This window comes from Pseudonaja textilis, chromosome 1 (assembly GCF_049901715.1).
Source record: "Pseudonaja textilis isolate UNSWEBS1 chromosome 1, rPseTex1.2, whole genome shotgun sequence".
Classification (NCBI taxonomy): domain Eukaryota; kingdom Metazoa; phylum Chordata; class Lepidosauria; order Squamata; family Elapidae; genus Pseudonaja; species Pseudonaja textilis.
The window spans coordinates 133,777,114-133,795,560 of NC_141990.1; the positions used below are offsets into that span (position 1 = coordinate 133,777,114).

At 38.5% G+C, this 18,447-nt stretch overlaps 1 protein-coding gene across 2 annotated transcripts; it reads left to right on the plus strand.

The window, feature by feature from the left end:
- Window positions 1-2,034: 2,034 nt before the first annotated feature.
- Window positions 2,035-16,588, plus strand: CIMIP5 (ciliary microtubule inner protein 5). 2 transcript variants are annotated; one of them, XM_026695297.2, is made up of 5 exons: window positions 2,035-2,308; window positions 6,590-6,862; window positions 12,147-12,428; window positions 13,300-13,339; window positions 14,584-16,588. In XM_026695297.2, exons 3-5 carry the CDS (start codon window positions 12,169-12,171, stop codon window positions 14,773-14,775), a joined length of 492 nt encoding a protein of 163 aa, XP_026551082.1. In that variant the 5' UTR covers window positions 2,035-2,308; window positions 6,590-6,862; window positions 12,147-12,168; the 3' UTR covers window positions 14,776-16,588. The 2 variants fall into 2 exon arrangements, with proteins under 2 accessions (XP_026551082.1, XP_087773345.1); XM_087917219.1 differs by lacking the exon at window positions 2,035-2,308 and adding an exon at window positions 2,374-3,019.
- The last annotated feature ends 1,859 nt before the right edge of the window (window positions 16,589-18,447 follow it).

Below are 18,447 nucleotides of genomic sequence, written 5' to 3' on the forward strand. Positions count from 1 at the left end.
CATATTCCACACAGGATTTTATGAGAATAAAATAGGCCATTGGTTTTAACTTTATCCTTCTTCCAAGAATTTACAGCAGAACACATAAAGCACACCATTTGATTTTCTTAACATGGGCAGCTGGAAAGTGGGAATAACAACATACAGATCTTGATAGCGAACAAGTTGCATAATATAGCATTCAGTGCAACTTACAGACTTCTGTCAGTTGTCATGACATGATTGACACAAATCACATAATTGTGATATTGGCTTGATGATATCACAATGCCCCATCGTTCTGATATCACAGCTTGTTTCAGACATATGAACTAGTCAACTTTTGTTTATTCGGCAATCATGGTTCAACAATCCATGGCTTAGGAAAAAAAACAGTGAACATTACCAGTGTTGCTATTGTAATATTATTTAGCATGCTTTGTGGTATAGTGGAAATATCAATCAAAGATTCCCTAATCTCAACAGTTTATAAAGAAAATTTGTATAAGATGTTTTACAGGTGGCATTCCTCCCCGCCCACAAGAATAGCAAGAATGTTCAAGAACAAATCCGAAAAATGTTGGAAATGTCATCAGACACCTGGCTCATATGTGGTGGACTTGTGCGGATGCTAAAAAATACCGGACTAAAATCCACATGTGGTTGGAAAAAATGACAAAAAAAATATAGATTTGAAACCAGAGATATTTTTATTGGGAATTTTACCTGAAACATAGCAAAGATTTGAAATACCTGATTGTAAATGTATTAACAGCGGCTAGCATTGTATTTGTAAAAATTGGAAAAATGAGAAAAAACTATCGCAGGAGGAAATCATTAAGAAAATATTGGAATGTGCTCAAATGAGTAGATTGACATTTGAAATTAGAGAACAAGAGGATAAACAATTTTATAAAATTTGGGACCTTTTCTATCAATGGTTAGATAATAAAATACAGTAATGAAATATGTAGATTTTTAGAAAATAATAAATATATAAAGATGTACTTCTTTTTTTATTATATCTACAAAATGTTTTTAGGGTAGATTTGGGAGGATAATATGAATGGTTATAAAATAAATTAAGTAAATTATGGTTATCTCGTAAAATATGAATGAATAAAAGTATAGTCAAATGATTGATTAATAATGATATTAGGGTATGTAATTTTTGATTGATGATATGAGTTTTTATGTAATGTAACTGTAATTGAAGACTACGAAATGGATGCACAAAATAATTTGTAAACCAACCAACACACTGTTTGTATACCTATGGAAGAAAGTTTGATGTTTTGATGTTTTGTTTGTTTATGTTTGTTTTTAAAAACCAATAAAATTTATTAAAAAAAGATTCCCTAATCTTTTGGCATATTAATCATTTATATTCATTTTGTAACATCTCCCTCTTTCAATGAAGATGATAATTAGGCCATTGGAGTCAAACTTGCCATGTCATATGAGTATCACAATGTTTTTTCCCTTCACAGAGCTGGGGTGGGCGTGACCTGTGTGTGTCACATCTGGCCTGCAGGCCACCAGTTTGACACCCCGATCTAGGCAATCTCACTTTCTGTACCAGAGGAACCAAGCCTTTGTGTAAGATCTGAACCAAAATTAGTCATGCTTACCTGCTTAGAACTTTAATCTAAACTCACCAGTATCACTTTACATTGTATCAGAAGATAACCTGATTGTCACTTTCTAGTTTTTGCTGTATAGAATCTTGACTAAGACTTCTCCTGGTTGGATTTTTGGACTGACTTGCAGAATGTTCTTTTGTATGTCTCACCAGTAATAAATAACCACTGTTGGGTTGGATGGCAAGACTCTTCTCATCCTTGTGATGACTCCCCCAGGTGCTTCCCCAGTTCCAGACACAGCTGGAGGGGAGTTGGCCAATGGCTCCAAGCAGCCAAATAGAGAGGTATTTAGCTGAAGCACAGCTATAGCAGGACAGCTCTGAGTCTTCGGTGGGAAAAGCACACAGCTGCAGCCAGTCAGTGATGAGGATGAACTGCATTCTGCACCTGATCCAAGAACACAAAGAGCAGAGAAAAGGCAGGAGCAGCTAAGGTCATCCTGATAACTCATGAGGAGGCCATCTTGCCTCTCTTGATGGGCTGCACCAGAAGCTGGCTATTTAGCACAGCAGACAAATGGAGGCGATGCTGGGAACAACATGTTCCTTGCCTGGTAGTGTGTTTCCTGGTTGTGATTGCCAACTTGCTTTGGATTGGCACCGTGCCTTGACTTGGATTGTGCCTTGTGAACTTTGAATATATCTTGCCTCATGAACCATCTTGTACTGTGGATTTCAGTTTGCCTGGTTGGTTTGTTTTGTTTGGAAAATTTTCAAATGCCTTGTGGACTCATTGTCCACTGCTCTGTAGACAAGCATTGGTCTGCCTTTGGTTCAGACTAGCATTGGTTTGGACATAATTGGGACAGTTCTGGGTTTTTGCTAAGGGAAATTGCTGGCAATATTAATAAACTCACTAAACCACTGGTATGAGGTATTTATGTGAGGGAGTGGGACAGCACAATCCTTGACTACTAAGATAATATGCTGGTTCCTGTGGGATAATCTGATGAAAACTAACTTGAATGGATTACAGATAGAGGAGGTGTGGGGGTGGATATGAACAAGAATGTGTGACCTTCCACTGGATATGACCATTAGTACAGCTAGCCCAATATTATCTTCTCTTGATTAGTTGTATCTTTCAGAGTAGAATATTTTTCAGTCCTATCCGAACATGAACCGAATCTGAGATCTTTTGCATGCAACTGTATCCTATTTAAAGAAAAGTTATGGTCCAGAGTGTATAATTAAGATGTTTGGATGCTTCCTTTTTCTGAATTGTGTTTTTACAAATTGCACAAACATGGGTATTTTGTCTTTGCAGCAGTATGCATGCTTTGCTTTATTTACTAGACAATAAACCATAATGATACAAAATGCCAGGAAATCAGTCACCATCACAACATTGTCACTGGTCATGCACATGAACAAGAGGAATAAATTCCCCATCCCACTGTAAGTCAAATGGGCATCTAATTCATTAGTACATCTATTATGGATCAAAATCTTTTATTCTGAAACCAGCTATATTTGTAAAAAAAAATGAATTTCAGCAGTAGTTGTGAATTGTAATTCACTCATAATACAGTTACTCTTTAAATAAGGACGTGGATTTGGTTTTGCCAGATGCTGTGCTCTACCAGGAATGTATTTTGTAAGAGTTATTTCTCCTTAAAAAGTACTTCTTGTTCAGGTCATTTTTTTGTTATCAGAATCCTTATTAGAGATAAAAATGTTCCTGTAAGAAAGGCATTCATCTTTTGTTGATTTGCTATAGCTTTAGTAAATGCTAGGTTTGTATTACAAAATAGTTGTTTTATGTATGCCAAAAAAACAGAAGTCTTGTAGCAGCTTTTCCAACTAGCAAATTTTATTAAAAGGCCTAATTTTCATGAGCTGCAGGTTATATGTGAGGCAGACCCAATTAACAATTGTAATGTATTAAAAACTCATTATGTTTGTTGAGACATGTTGAGATAATCTGAAACACTTTGATGAATACAAATTCAGCCATCTCCCGCTTAATCATTTTGTTAAAGTCTCATTTTTCCAAAACGGTCACTTTGAGGTCTTCAGTAGTATGTTCTAGGAAGCTGAAATATTCTGATATAACTTTGCCCTTGTTTTGAGCTCTGATGTCAAATTTGTGCCCATTCATTCTTCATGCAAAGTTTTTCTCATTGATCCTATGTAGAATCTGGAAGCACATAGTTATGCATGGCAATTGGTAGGTTACCTGTAAAAAGTGATGTCTATGTCTCCATTGTGTAGTTTTACCATGACACCAAAGCGGGAATTAACTACACTTGCTTTTGCATGGGAAACACAGAACTGGTTTAATGTCAACTGTCCAGAAACTCCTGGGACATTATTTTACCAAGAGTATAAAACTTTTACTCAATAAACCACATTGGCACAGGACAAGCGAAACCAGCTCTGGGATTCCTGCACAAAAGCAAGCATAGTTGATTCTCCCTTTTTCCCCTTATGGGCCACTCACAGTCTAAAACATCCACCAATCTCTTCAGTTCATTTTGTTATGGGAGACAACCAGCCTGACTACCTGTGTGGTTGTTGTGATTCTTGCCTTGCTGTGGACTGACACCATGACTTGAATTGGATCGTCTTGTGAACTTTGAACTTTTCTTGCCTCATTAATCCTCTTGTATTGTGAATTTAATTTTAGCAGGTAGGTTTTGATTGGGAAACTTTCAAGTGCCTTGTGGACTCTTTGGCCATTGCTCTGTGGACTAGTATTGGTCTGCTTGTGGCTGGACTTAATTGAGACAGTTTGGTGATGGGAATATTAACCCACTAAACTGTGTGTGTGTGTGTGTGTGTGTGTGTGTGTGTGTGTGTGTGTGTGTGCGTGCGTGCGTGTGTGTGTGTGTGTGTGAGAGAGAGAGAGAGAGAGAGAGCACAACAAAAGAGCAATGTCATTGTCCAGTATGAAATGTAGCTTATGAAGAATGCATTTGACCAGTTTGGGCAGGTGCTGCAGATAACCAGTGGTATTCTGTGTTCTGTCTTTGAATAGGTCTTTTCTGGAATCATTCTGACTCTACTAATTTGTCTATTGATCTCATGGAATGAGTAGTTCAGTCTCCTAAATATCCAGTTTAATTCTAGTACTTGAGCATTTCTGCCTAACAGGTCAAAAAAAATGTAGTTGTAGCATAGAGCCTAGCTTGTAGACGATAGATTTGGTAGAGTGTTCTGGATGGAATCTAGAATCATATGCAGGTATATTGTACGTGGCGATTGTACGTTACCTGTAAAAAGTGATGTTTATATCTCCATTATGTATAGCAAACTTCAAGGTAGCAGACCTAAAGATGTTGACATATTATGGAGGTATGATATATCCATGGGTATACCAGTGATTTGTAGGCATTTGTCATTGCCAAAAGTAAATATTTATGGGTGAGACATGCAGTCTGGTTGCAAGATGTGCTCTGTAGGGACCAGCAATCATATTCTTGATGGTTCCTTTATACAGGGTCGCAATATCCATATTGGATACAATTGAGTTATTAGGGAGACTGGAGTTCAATTTTGTTACGAAGTCTATAGTGCCTTTTGTGTAGCTGGGGAAATGTTTTCTAAGCATCAAGATCTTCTCCATTGACTTTTCTCCAAACATTTAAGTTTTAGCTTTATTATTAAAGACCAGCCTTTCTTTCTATCGTGTGCTCTCACAATGTCTGTTTTGCGACTCCAGTCATCCTTACCCAGTTGCTACAACTGAAGTCAAATCTCTCTGCATGCAATACAGAGCAGCAGATGGCTCAGTGAAGATCTTGACACAATGGCTTTTAAGCTATCATTTGCTTGAAAGGCAGAGAAAGAACACTCTTGGCCTTGAATTCAGCAATTTCAAAATTGGGAAGGGAGGAATTCCATAATTTTGCTTACATTGAAATCATCTGACATTTGGGGAAGTATGGATTACTTAGTATGGACTCAGCTCCAAGCCTGGAAAATAAACAAGCAAAAGACAAGTGAGGAAAGGAAAGGACACACACTCTCTATCCATTCATTGTTTTTCTGTCTTCCTTGAATATAAAGATTAATCTTCATTTTATTCTTGTCATTATTACAAGACTGGTAAAAGCATGTAGAACAGGGGTCTCCAACCTTGGCAACTTTAAGACAAGCGGACTTCAACTCACAGAGTTCCTCAGCCAGCTGGCTGAGGAACTCTGTGAGTTGAAGTCCGCTAGTCTTAAAGTTTCTAAGGTTGGAGAACCCTGATGTAGAAGACAGACTCAAAAAACCGCAAACATCGCACTCCCAATACAGACAATAGCCATGATTTGTATTTTTAGAATGCCTTCAAGGCAACGTACAATGACAAAATTTACAATGCTTATGTATTTTGTTACTTACATACAATCTGGGAGGATATTAACAATATAATGAAATGAGATTTCACAGTGTTGAGTTGTAGTTTTGAATTTAGTTTTGAATAGTTTGAACTGTAAGTCGTTGATTGAGGTGGGTGGCTAGAGCAGTCAAATAAACAAATAAATACATCCCAGAAAATGGGGAAAAAAATCATTTTTGAAATCTCAGTGGAACAATACTACTTTGAGTTATCCCATGTTTTTAGAATCCAAAAGGAAATAACTGAATGTTTGATGCCATAGACCAGGGTGAGGGCTCTTTGCTCTTAGTTTCTCTTGGGTTAAAAGTTGAGTTCTTACCTACCTAGTTAAGCTCTGACTGTATGGAATGCTCCGCTTCCCTCTCATCCTTCCCCAAGATAGCCCCCTTGTAGGGAATGGGGTTAGTCTTATGGCATGGATGTGAGAACCCTAATCTGCCTTTGAAAATCCTTCCCCCAAATTTAATCACACATGCAAAGCAGCCCTTTCCTTTATGTGGGGGTGGGGTGGGGGAATTAAATAACTGCCATATACTAATGACCTATGTAGTAATTGCTGATTGCAACATGTTCTTTTTGTTTGTTTGTTGACAATAGAAGTGGCTTATTAAGAAATATTGCATTGTCCCCATCTCCAGGGATTTGCAGCTGCTGAAGCAATTAGAAGCCTTCCTGAAAAGCTCCCATAGATCCCGTCAACCAATGGAAGTGTATTTGAACTGTAAACAGAAGCTGAGGTTACCATGGTATACTCTTCTGCCAACCAGCAATTGATATTCTTGGCAAATAGCGTGTCTGGGGAAACACACTGTTCCCTGACTCCTTGGAGCAAAGTAACTTTCCTTCAATCTGACTTTTCCAAGTTCTTTTTCCAAGCCGAAGGATTTGGATCCCCAAATTCACTCGAGGAGGTATGTTCAACAATTGGTTTCCATACTTTATTTAGTGACTATTGGTATTGAGATTTTTTTGATATTTGCTCAAAATGCCCAACAAGATGTTCTCACCGGATGTTAGGCAGAGTGACAAACCTCTTCAGGTGTGCCTAAATTTCTCAGATGTATTTGATTACAAATTGAAGCCTGGAATTCGGCAGTCATAGGCCCAGACTGTGCAATCTCAGAACCGCAACTTGGCTTGATGCTTGCAGTAGAAAAGCTGTCAAAAATAAAGAGCAATGCAGCCCAGTAGGAAAGCTCTAATAATGGATTTGTCAGATTTTTGTGGTGGTATAATAACTGCTGTTTTTTAGAATCTTTATATGACATGCTTCTGCTATTAACTCTGGATTCTGTTCAGTTTGAAACTAATTATTGCACTGCTTTATTTGGGTTTGTATTCTGAAAGGCAACCTAAAAGGATTATTAAATACATGGTTGTTCAAATAACTCTGAACTTTCGAAATGGAATTTATAGGATATTTTATAGTCAGCTATTCTTAGAAATTACCAGGCAGGATATGGAGATTCTCTGACTCAGTAGCTCGATGCCATAGTGTGTGGGCATGCCAAGACTCCTATGTGATGGACATTCTGAAGAACAATGATGTTCCAGAAAAGTAGAAAGGTAAGACATGTCCATGGGATATCAGAAACAGGATACCACTCCTATGAAGCTGCACAAAAACTACATATTTCCATGAAGGATTTGAATGCACATGCATGCAGTATACTTACAAAGTTATATAATATAATGCTGAATTCAAGCTCTTTTAAAATGAATTCTACATTGTAATTTAGGCCTTCCACAAACTAGTTCCTGTTAGATATGTAAGGCCCCCATCGTACTTGACATAGTAGCTAAATCTATGATGGTTGAATATTAGTTTGTTCATTCATTTCCCACCTTTATTATTTTTACAAATAACTCAAAATGGTGAACACGCTTTTTTTTTTCCAACTATTTTTCCCACAACTGTGAAGTCAGTTCAGGTGAGAGAGAGAGTAGTAACTGGCCCAAAGTCACCCAGCTGGCTTTTATGTCTAAGGTAGGACTTGAACTCACAGGCCCTGGTTTTCCAGCCTGGTGCCTTAATCATTAAAACCAAACTGGCTGATGGGAATTGTAGTCTTTCAAGGTCATGCTCTGTTGGAAAAGGTTAATAGCTTTGCTAGGGAGGTGTCTTTATTTCAATTTGGAAGGGACTTAATAGGATCATTCTTAAAGATGTCAGATAAATACAGGTAGTCCTCAACTTATGACCACAACTGAGCCCAAATTTTTTATTGCTAAGGGAGACATTTGTTAAGAGAATTTTGCCCATTTTATGAGCTTTTTTGCCTCTGATGTTAGGTGAATCACTTGTTAAATTAGTAACACGGTTGTTAAGTGAATCTGGTTTCCCCATTGACATTGCTTGTCAAAAGGTTGTAAAAGGTGATCCTGGGATACTGCAATTGTCATTAATGCGACTCAATTGCCAAGCATCTGAATATTGAACACGTGACCACAGGGAAGTTGTAATGGTTGTATGAAAAAACAGTTGTAAGTCAGTGATGATGTAACTTTGGACAGTCACTAAATGAACTGTTGTAAGTTGAGGACTACCTGTAGATATAACGGATAAAATAATATAGAAGTCAATCTCCATTTTTATTTAGTAAAGTAGTATTAAATAAAACATAGAGGCAATAAATTTGGACATTTATCTATTTATCAACAGTTGTTCTATATTAACATTGATACAGGTAATCCTCGACTTACAACCTTGCAATTGAATCTAAAATTTCTGTTGTTAAGTGAGTTTTGCCCCATTTTACAACCTTTCATACCGCAATGGTTATGTGGATCTCTACAATTGATAAGTTAGTAAGCTGGTTGTTCATTGAATCTGGCTTCCCCATTGAGTTTGCTTGTTAGAAGGTTGAAAAGATGACCACATGACCCCCCCCCAGACACTATAAATATGAGTCAATTGCCAAACTTCTGAATTTTGATCATGTGACTGCAACGGTCAGAAATGTGGGGATACTACAATGGTCATAAGTGTGAAAAACGGTCATAAATCACTTTTTCAGTGCCCTTGTACATTTTAAACAAACTGTTGTAAGTCAAAGACTACCCGTAGTTACAGAGCATCCCAAAGCAATTTACAAATTCTAAAAACCTTTTAAAATAAACAAAGTAAAAGCAATGTATTAAAAGATAGTCAATGTATCAAAAGATAATGTTCTGAAAAATTTGAAAAACTGATTTATTCCCTCTGGTGCTGGGATAAGATATTAAGGGGAATTCTGCTGTAGGGTTGTATAATGTCTATTTCTTTGAGAACCTCAGCTCCATTGTGGTTTTTATTGTGATTGCTATATCGTATGGTGCTCGTTGAAGTGTTAACTTGTTAAGTGTTCAGAAACAAGAGTGAGACCGGAGAAAATCAACACAGAATGGTGGTGTTACAAAAGGCTTGTAACCAGGGTTGGGATTCAAATTTTTAACAACCAGTTCTGTGGGCATAGGTAGGTGGGTGTGGCTAGCTGGGCATGACCATGTGAATGGGTAGGTGTGGCTTCTTTCTTTTTTTTGCAGCACACCCCTTTTTTTGCTTCGTGGGACTCAGAGAAGCCTCCAGGGGGGCATTTTTGCTCCCGGAAGGCTTCCTTAGGGCCCAGGAAGGCAAAAAACAGAGTGCAGAGGGGCATGCAGCCCCCCCGTACCCCTCTGTGCACCCCTTTTTGCCTCCTGGGCCTCAGGGAAGCCTCCTGGGTGAACCAGTAAGAAAGCAAGGGGGATCCCGGCACAGCTGATCATTGGAACAACTGATCAGGAGGGGAAAAAAATACCTTTAGGAGTGACTGGGTGGGGGACAATGCAGTCAGTGATGTTGAGCATGCGTGCGATGTGGCGCATGCGCTATAAGGACTTACTGGGCAGGGAGGGAAGGGCAGGCGGAGAGGGATGAAGCCAGCCAGGGGCACGATTTGCCGGTTCTCCGAACTGTGCAAAATCATAACAACCAGTTCATAGAACCAGTCCAAACCAGTAGAATCCCACCGCTGCTTGCAGCTCTGTAATGTTATATGGGAAAGACACTGGGAAATTGGGTGAAGAGACAGTGCCAAGGGACCAGTCAGATAAGTTACAGCATGGCACACAACTGCACAATGGGATGAGCAAGAATCTCAGAAGTGACCTTTCCTAGTTTCTCAGGTTGTAAAGGAGATTTTTTTTGGGGGCATTGTACTTTGAGACTTGCAAGATTCTGTCAATGTAGTTTTACAATGAAGTAGAATTACTTCATCTGATGATGATTCCCATCTGGTTTATCCCGCAAGTCTGGCAAAACCACATCAACATGGGCACGGGCCTCACTAGCCTGCAGGAAGGCTATTCTAGGTGTCTTCATGTGGAAAGTCCCCGCCTGTCATTGCCACAAAGCAGCCCATGGCATGAAGAACAGGGTCTCCTCTGAAAAGTGAAAGTGCCTAAGAAACAGATATAATCCAAGATGTTATTCCACATGTGTCGATCCTGAATTAGTTAAGGATTTACTTATGCCAACAGTTATGTTATTTGCTAGTAAGAGATCTGCTAACACTGGTATAACATGTGGGCATTTTAGCTCCCACCACCACTCCCCTGGAGTAGCATAAAAACAGAGAATTCAGTACTTAGTTGTAGCTTCCGGACCAGACTCAAAACCATCATCATTGGGTTATAGTGTGAAATAGCTTTAAATAAGTTTGCAAACATTTTGTATGAATGTAAAGTTAGAGTACAGTAGAGACCTTTTGTAAAAGACACTGAGAAATTCATTCAGAAGTCAGCACGGAATGCTTTGTCCTACACTACCCTCTTTTGGCCAAGATCTGTTTTGCAATTTGGGGCTGTTTACAATATGAAGAAAGTTTTATCTACACGAGTGTTGTAAAAGAGGCTTTTGGAAAGTCTCACATGATTTTTCCCTTCAGGAACAATTTTCAAGTTCTATATGAAAACGTCTCTCAATGCCTACATGTTGGAAAAGATCTTGTGAGGCTGTGCTCTGGCAAAGGCAGCTGCTTTATCAGTCCTAGTCTCCGTGTTTCAGACACCCACTTCCTCCAAACTCCAGGAAACAATTGGACAGTGTATTTCGGAGAAATAAAAAACTTCCTTTTTACAATCCTGTAATGCCTTAATTTGGGGTAGTCAGGTCCTCTGCATGGAGCTGAGTGTTTACTGGCCGGATGCCCTTTCTGATGCCATGTGGAGTTCACGGCAAATATTTTTTTCTTTACACCCTAGTAGAGAAACATCTGCCACTATCTAGGATTAAATAGTTGACCTTCTGAGTGGGAGGTGAGAGTCTTCACCACTAGGCCACCGTGTCACTCAAATTGGACAATGTGTTTTGGGGAAATTTAAATAATTCTAAATATCTGTTATCTAAGACTGAAATATGGGTTTCCTTGCATCTATGGGGTAGTGTTTTTTCAATCTTGGAAACTTTAATTCAATACTAGGAGTTGAAGTCCATGCCGCTTGAAATTGCCAAAACATGGAGGAGGAGGAGGAGGAGGAGGAGGAGGAGATTCGTAGCAACATAAAAATTTAGCTCCAGCAGTTGCCTTTATGGAGCACACACCTTCTGTCCATGATGAATATTCATAGCAAGGAGTCTGGTCTCCAATGGAGACAGTAAACACACACAGTGCTAATCCAGGCTCCCTGTGTCTTTTCTTTCAGCTCTGCAGGAAAAGCTCAGCAATTCAAGGCGGAGGGAGAGAAATCTTTTTAGAAAAGGGTAAAATCCCTTTACCAGTCATTGTTGTTATGTGATCAGAAAGTTTTATGATGCAGTGTGGATCTTGGAAACAACAAAGAAATATTACTTTTATTTCCAGAACATATATATATATATATATATATATATATATATATATATATATATATATATATATATATATATATATATATATATATATATACACCAGATAGCCAGTCACTGTTTCATAGCCCCTGAGGGTTTTTTTTTATTCACTGAAACTTCTTTCAAGTCCCTGTCGATGTGAACTGTCCAAAAATAGATTGCTGAGTCCTCTCACAAGTGTGATCTGAAACCGCTCAGGAAACTTCAGAATTAATCATGCATTTCCCTTGCTTATTTAACATGTATGTCAAAACATTGCCTGAGAACTTGCTGAATTGGTGAGCGTACTGCCTTCTGGCTAACACTCTCCCGCACTTTTTTTTTTTCTGGGATGATCCAATTTGAAGTATTATAAACACAGTTTATACCATGGGAAGCCAAGCAAACGGAGCCAGAAGCATCCCACCAATGGGGTATCTGTTACCAGCAACCAGCTCTGCTGGAAATCTAGCCTCATATTCTTCGCTTTCATTGAGCAGCAGGGCTGGAAGAAGCCCACTTGTTACCTCAGGGAAGGCCTCAAGCAAAATCCGCTGGGAAGAGCACGAAGCTCTCAAGAGGGACCAGGTCCAACAAGACAAGATCTGGAGAGAGGCTGTGGAGGCTGAGAGGAAGGCAACCAAATACTGGTGAGTAACTCGGGAGTGTGTCTGTCTTAAAAGCTTTGATATGACTGTTCAAGTTTGATTGCGCATGCGCTGACCTGAGTAATGCTGGACCTGCCTGTGACTTTTATAGAATGAAAGCCATGTAAATTTAGAAAAAGAAAAAAAAAGTTTTAAAAAATGATAGATAAAAAGAGAAGAGATAGAAAGAGAAGAAATAGAAAGAGAAGAGATAGGGGAGACATGATAGCAGTCTTCCAATATTTGAGGGGTCAAGCCTCTCTGCCACAGAGATGAAGGGGTCAAGCTATTTTCTAAAGCACCTGTAGGCCAGACAAGGAATAATGGATGGAATCTGAACAAGGAGAGATTTAACCTGGAAGCAAGGAGATACTTTCTGACAGTGAGAACAATCAACCAATGGAACAGCTTGCCCTTGGAAGTTGTGGGAGCGCCATCACTTGAGACTTTCAAGAAGAGATTGGGCTGCCATTTGTCAGAAATGGTGTAGGGTCTTCTGCTTGGGCGAGGGGTTGGACTAGATGATCCATAAGGTCCCTTCCAACTCTGATTATCCGTTATTATTTATTATCTTAATAGAAAATGGGGGGGAGTGGCAGTAGTTATACAATGAAACAAAATGTTAAACAGTTATGATATTTATGTAGTTACTTACCAAGCACATCTAAATTATATTAAAGTAACCAAAATATCTTTACAACTTCTGAGCAACCCTAAGTTTTGGAAATTGAAAGTTGAAACATTTGACACACCCGAGACAGGTAGCTCTAACACTGTGCATTTCTTTTAGGCCTTCAGATATTCACTTAAATTTTTGTTTGTTTGGTACAATTATACTCACAATCATAAAAGATATTATCTTTTTACATTGAAGGTATCAGAACTGGAGTTTCCTAAAGGACTACGATTCCCTGGTAAGTTAAAATCCAAACATGCATGTTAAAAATATACTGACATGTTTGAAACAGATTCCCCCCCCCCCATATTTTCATATCATATATTCATCCTGAATTAACATAGTCATAGTTTAAATGGTCAAGGATGAACAGGCGATGACCCTTAACACTTGGTGGGTTCATATATCATGTTAGACAATGGCTTGCTTTTTTTATCCTGGAGCAGATAAAATCAAGCTGGAATAGCTTGACTCACAAAAGCAGCTTATGCTCTTATCTGGTGAAGGCTCCGCACAAAATGTGGAGGGTTCCCTTGCCCTTCTCTGTATTGGGAAAGATGTAAAGAAAATCTCCCCAAATACTGTTCATGGGATAGCTCAAGTTCTCCTTCAAAGGTAGTCTTCAGTGAATAAAAAAAAGTGTCCACTGTTTCTATTTTCAAGGGCTCTATCACTACAATTCATTGTCTGTGCTTCTATCCATGGGCAAGACAAGACTTCCTTTCCCCCACTCTTATTTCTGTAATTGTCACAAGATCTGAAAGCTGCCTATTATTACTCAGGCTAGAAGAAAAGCAGGCTTTCTTTTTTTCTCGGTCTCTCATCTCTAAAAATTAGCATCTACACACCCTAAGAAGTGAATTCAATGTGTCTCAGCCAGTCATTCTGATTCTGACCAAGACCTGTGCTTTAAGACAGGAATAAATAACCATGCATTAATAATAGTTCAAAGGTATGTTAGACTATGAAAATTTGAATGTTTTAGGATGATGTTATACAGATGACTAAATAAAAAATATTGTATTAGAGTTGAGTGAACCGTGTTTTAAAACATTGCTAAATGTCCTTTAAAAAGCATGTACATTATTGTATTATTTTTATTGCAGTGATTATCTTGTATTGCAAAGTTTTTTAATTAACCGGATTAGCAGTTTGCTTTCAGCCACAGAATATAAGATAAAATTGACCTCAGGTCATTATCATAAAATACAGGCAGACACAAAAACCATTAAAGCAAGGTAATTTCCAGAATGATTGTAACAAATGTATGAAAGCCAGAACTATCTGTGTGTTTTTGTTATGATAGCCAAATCCTGCAGTTATCAGAACTTTGGTCTGTTTCAGTAGAATACTTGTAATGTTAATTGTGTTTATTCTTGAAATCTTTCCTAATTCCCAATGAATTGATTATGTGCAAAATGGCAATAGAAGCATTTCTTATTAAACTTTTATTCACATAAATAACTGAATTATATTTTTCAGGGTAAGAAAAAAGCATCTGCCCAACTCCCTGAATATATATCAATATTTTCAGACAAAATTCCCAATACCACCAACCACGTTATTGGCAGCAGAATGAACACTGATCTTGGTAAAACACTGATAAAAATGGACTATTTCCTCAATTACGGAAAAAGAAAAACCAAAACCGAGCAAGAACTCCAGCCTTCCTAGAATTAAATAGAAATCTTGCTGTTAAAAAAATGCTTATCTATACTTTTTAAAAATAGGATTAATGTCAAAAACTTTTGTGCATTTACCCTTCCAGACTTAATTCTTCTGCAGACTGGTCAGCAATGATATTTAGCAAATGAAAGTTGATAGCAAAGTTTGCTAATATTTTCCTTGAGAATAGTCACATGTAAACACTAATCTCTATGATTTTTATGTTTAGAAAATAGTGGTGCTGCACTGCATTCTTGAAAGCATAAGCTGTATGAGGCTTGTGGAGGTCCACTTTTTTCACCCCCATTCTTTAGGAAAACTATATTTCTTCCATCAAAATTAAGCCTGAGGTTTTATTGAAGATGACAGGGATGACCTGTTATACATTGCAAAGACTTGGCGTGGCATCAAATGTGTCAATTTCGGTTTTGTGTATGGATTAGGGGCAGGGTGGAAGGGAAGAGTCATCCAGGGCACCCTGGAGATTGTCAGAGGCATTGCCGTGCAGATAGCCAGATGTGAAACCCTACTTGTGAGGTTGAGTGTTAGGGGTCAATTCGAATTGCTGCACAAAACCAGACGCCCTGACTGGGCTGCTTAATGCTGTGGCTGTACCTGTTGCACCTGTCCCTGAATTGGCAAGTCCAACTTGCAGTCATTCTTGCCTTAGTCAGATTTTGATTGGGTTATTGCTATGCATTTTATACAGGGGTGGGCTTCAAAAATTTTAGCAACGGGCTGTCTCCCCAGTTGCTGGGTGGGCATGGCCATGCTGGGCGTGGCCTAGTTGGCTTCCTGCACCACAGTGGGGGGACCCTCCCTGGGCTCTGGGGCCTTTCCTCAACTCTCTGGGAGGATGAAAACAGCCCCCCTGGGCTCCGGAGGCTCTCTGGAAGCCAGAAATGGGCCTCTTTCCAGCCTTCCCAAACTTCCGAGAGGCCTTTTTTCACCCTTCCTGCTCCCTGCACTTACCTGCATCCAAAATGGGCCACATGGGGACTCCTGTGAGGGGCAGGTCGGGATGGGCAGATCCAGCCAGGAGTGGGATTTGTGGGTTCTCCAAGCTGTGCAGAATCTTAGCTAGAGGATATCCCGAACCCCTGCAAACCCCCAGCAGCCCAGCCCTGCTTTTAGATGGAGCCGCTCTTGAAGACATTGGAATGCAGCGCTGTGTGAATTGATGAGCATACCTCAATTCAACCACACACCTATTCACACACACAAACACACACACACACACAGAGGCAATACTACTATTTTATCAATTGCACTTGTTCCTAGGAATCTTCCAGGTGTAATTCAGGGTGTTGATTATCATCTACAAAGCCTTACATGACCAGATGATCTGAAGCATTACCTTCCTCCAATTATTTCTACCTGCCATGCTCTATTAGGATAGGTATGGTTTATGTCCCTTCCTTGAAACAGTACAACCTGAGGGGGTCCTAGGAGACATGCCTTTGCTGCTGCAGCACCTGATGTCTGGAATGACCTTCCCTCAATATATGGGTTGGTTCTGTCCTCGATAGCTTTTAGAAAAGCATTAAAAATGACTTCTTCTTTTAGGTATTAGAGTAAATGACTTCTTCTTTTAGGTATTAGAGTAAATGACTTCTTCTTTTAGGTATTAGAGCTAGGATGTGTTAGAAATGTGGTTCCCTAGTTGGCCGTTATTGTTGCAGTTTAATTATATTTGATTTTTTTTATTATATTGATATATGCTATCCAGGGTCATATTTATGTGAGTTGAGCAGTCTTATACTGTACATTTCTATATAAATGCCAGAACTATTGCAATAAATAAAAAAATAAAACCTCATAATCAGCATCATTAAATGCTTCTGAATATTTGCCATCAAGAATTGAGGTAGCTTTCAGAATAATTCAGGAATCTTTGGGGTAAGCAGAATGATCTTTTTCCCATCATATTCAACTCGTGCATGAAGAACATTTATATTTGTTAGAAAACTAGGCAACTGGCATGAGATAAAATTGTCCTGTGCTTAATAACTTGGCTTTCTTCTAGTCTGATTTCTTTTCTTTTTTAGTTCATATATGCCAATCAAGATCAGGAATCTATCTAGCTTTGTAATGTCTATCTAACCGGGATGGGTATTTATGTTTGTTTGGCAATCTGGAAAGGCATATATTTTACTCAAGATCTTTGACATTGGAAGTGCCCTGGACTTATAAAACCTGGATTTATTTAAGATTCCAGAAAATCCAGGAGTTTGATAACATCTTTTTTTAACCCATTTTTTCCATGTTGTCTGACTTTTATTAATATCCTTCTTATCTTCTTTACTACCCCATCTTATTGGTATTATCATGATTATTATTACTATTACTAATCATTATTATTAATACTCTGTTGTTTTGCATGTACCTCGAGAACTTCCCAACTGGAAATAAATCCCTTGTGTGCCTAATCATATTTAGCCAAATAAAAGCGCTCTGTTCTGTTCTAACTAACAACCTAATGAAGCATTTCACCTAAGCCTGTGTCTTTTAACAAAATTTGTTACAGTAATTGGAAAAGATGCTACTGGACTCCTGATTTTTGCAGCCACTGACAAACTTCTTCCCTTACAATATCCAGGATGTCAGTTTCATAGATTGTGATGTATGGTGTATTATAGCAAATTTGGATTACTTTAAGCAAGCCACTATCTCTCAAGAGTCTCCAAGCATTTCAGAGGATGTAATAAAATAATCCCAAGTGGGGACCCTTGAACTTCTGGGAGGATGAACTGAGTAATTTACACTGATAATAATCTTATACACACTATTCTTAAAATAATTTTTAAAAGGATGCTACTGTTATTAAAATTAATACTAATTAAAATCCCTTAGGTTGTTACAAAGTTATTTAACACATTAGAAATAGAAAAACAATACAAATTCATTACTAGCAATTAGCAAAATATAGCATATCAAAATTATAAAATACCTAAATGCATTAAACCAGAAGATGCCAGCAGCCTACCTGTGGCCCTATCCAACAAAATGAAATTTAATATGGAGAAAAGTTTTACACCTAGGAAAAACCCTAAGGTACAAGGCAGTGGTGCGATTCAAATTTTTTTTTACTACCGGTTCTAGGGGTGTGGCTTGGTGGGCGCGGCAAGGGAAGGATACTGTAAAATCTCCAGTCAGAGGTGGTATTTGCTGGTTCTCCGAACTACTCAAAATTTCTGCTACCGGTTCCCCATTAGGAGAATGAGCGCATACAGGGAGACGTATTGAGAGAAGTGTTGAATAACACACACACAGCACACAGACACACTGTACAGAAAATGTAGGTTTTTTACTTTCAATAAAGGTTTAAGCAAAGTTCAAGATAAGCAGTCCAAAGTCATTCACAGGTTAGATCAGTCAGTTTTCAGTCCAGGGATAATCCAAATATCAAAGTCCAGTATCAAAAACAGTTCAGTAACAGACTTACATCAAATCCAGGAATAGCAGTCAATTAGAAAGAACGGCAAAACTCTCCAACAGAAGGAAATAGAGACTCACTGAGACACACTCTCTTCTGAGACTAAGACTAAGACAACCCAGATTTCTGGCTCCATCTTATGGCCATTTGAGAAACCACACCTAATTACAGTTTTGCATTTTCTTAAAGATACAGTTTTAAAATATTTATCCTGGTTTATATATTTCCAACCCAAATAGCTGTTA

Coding starts and splice junctions, on each gene's coding strand:
- CIMIP5 (XM_026695297.2), top strand. CDS start 12,169: ATGGGAAGCCAAGCAAACGGAGCCAGAAGCATCCCACCAATGGGGTAT. Junction 12,429..13,299: donor AGGAAGGCAACCAAATACTG/GTGAGTAACTCG, acceptor TTTACATTGAAG/GTATCAGAACTGGAGTTTCC. Junction 13,340..14,583: donor TAAAGGACTACGATTCCCTG/GTAAGTTAAAAT, acceptor TATATTTTTCAG/GGTAAGAAAAAAGCATCTGC.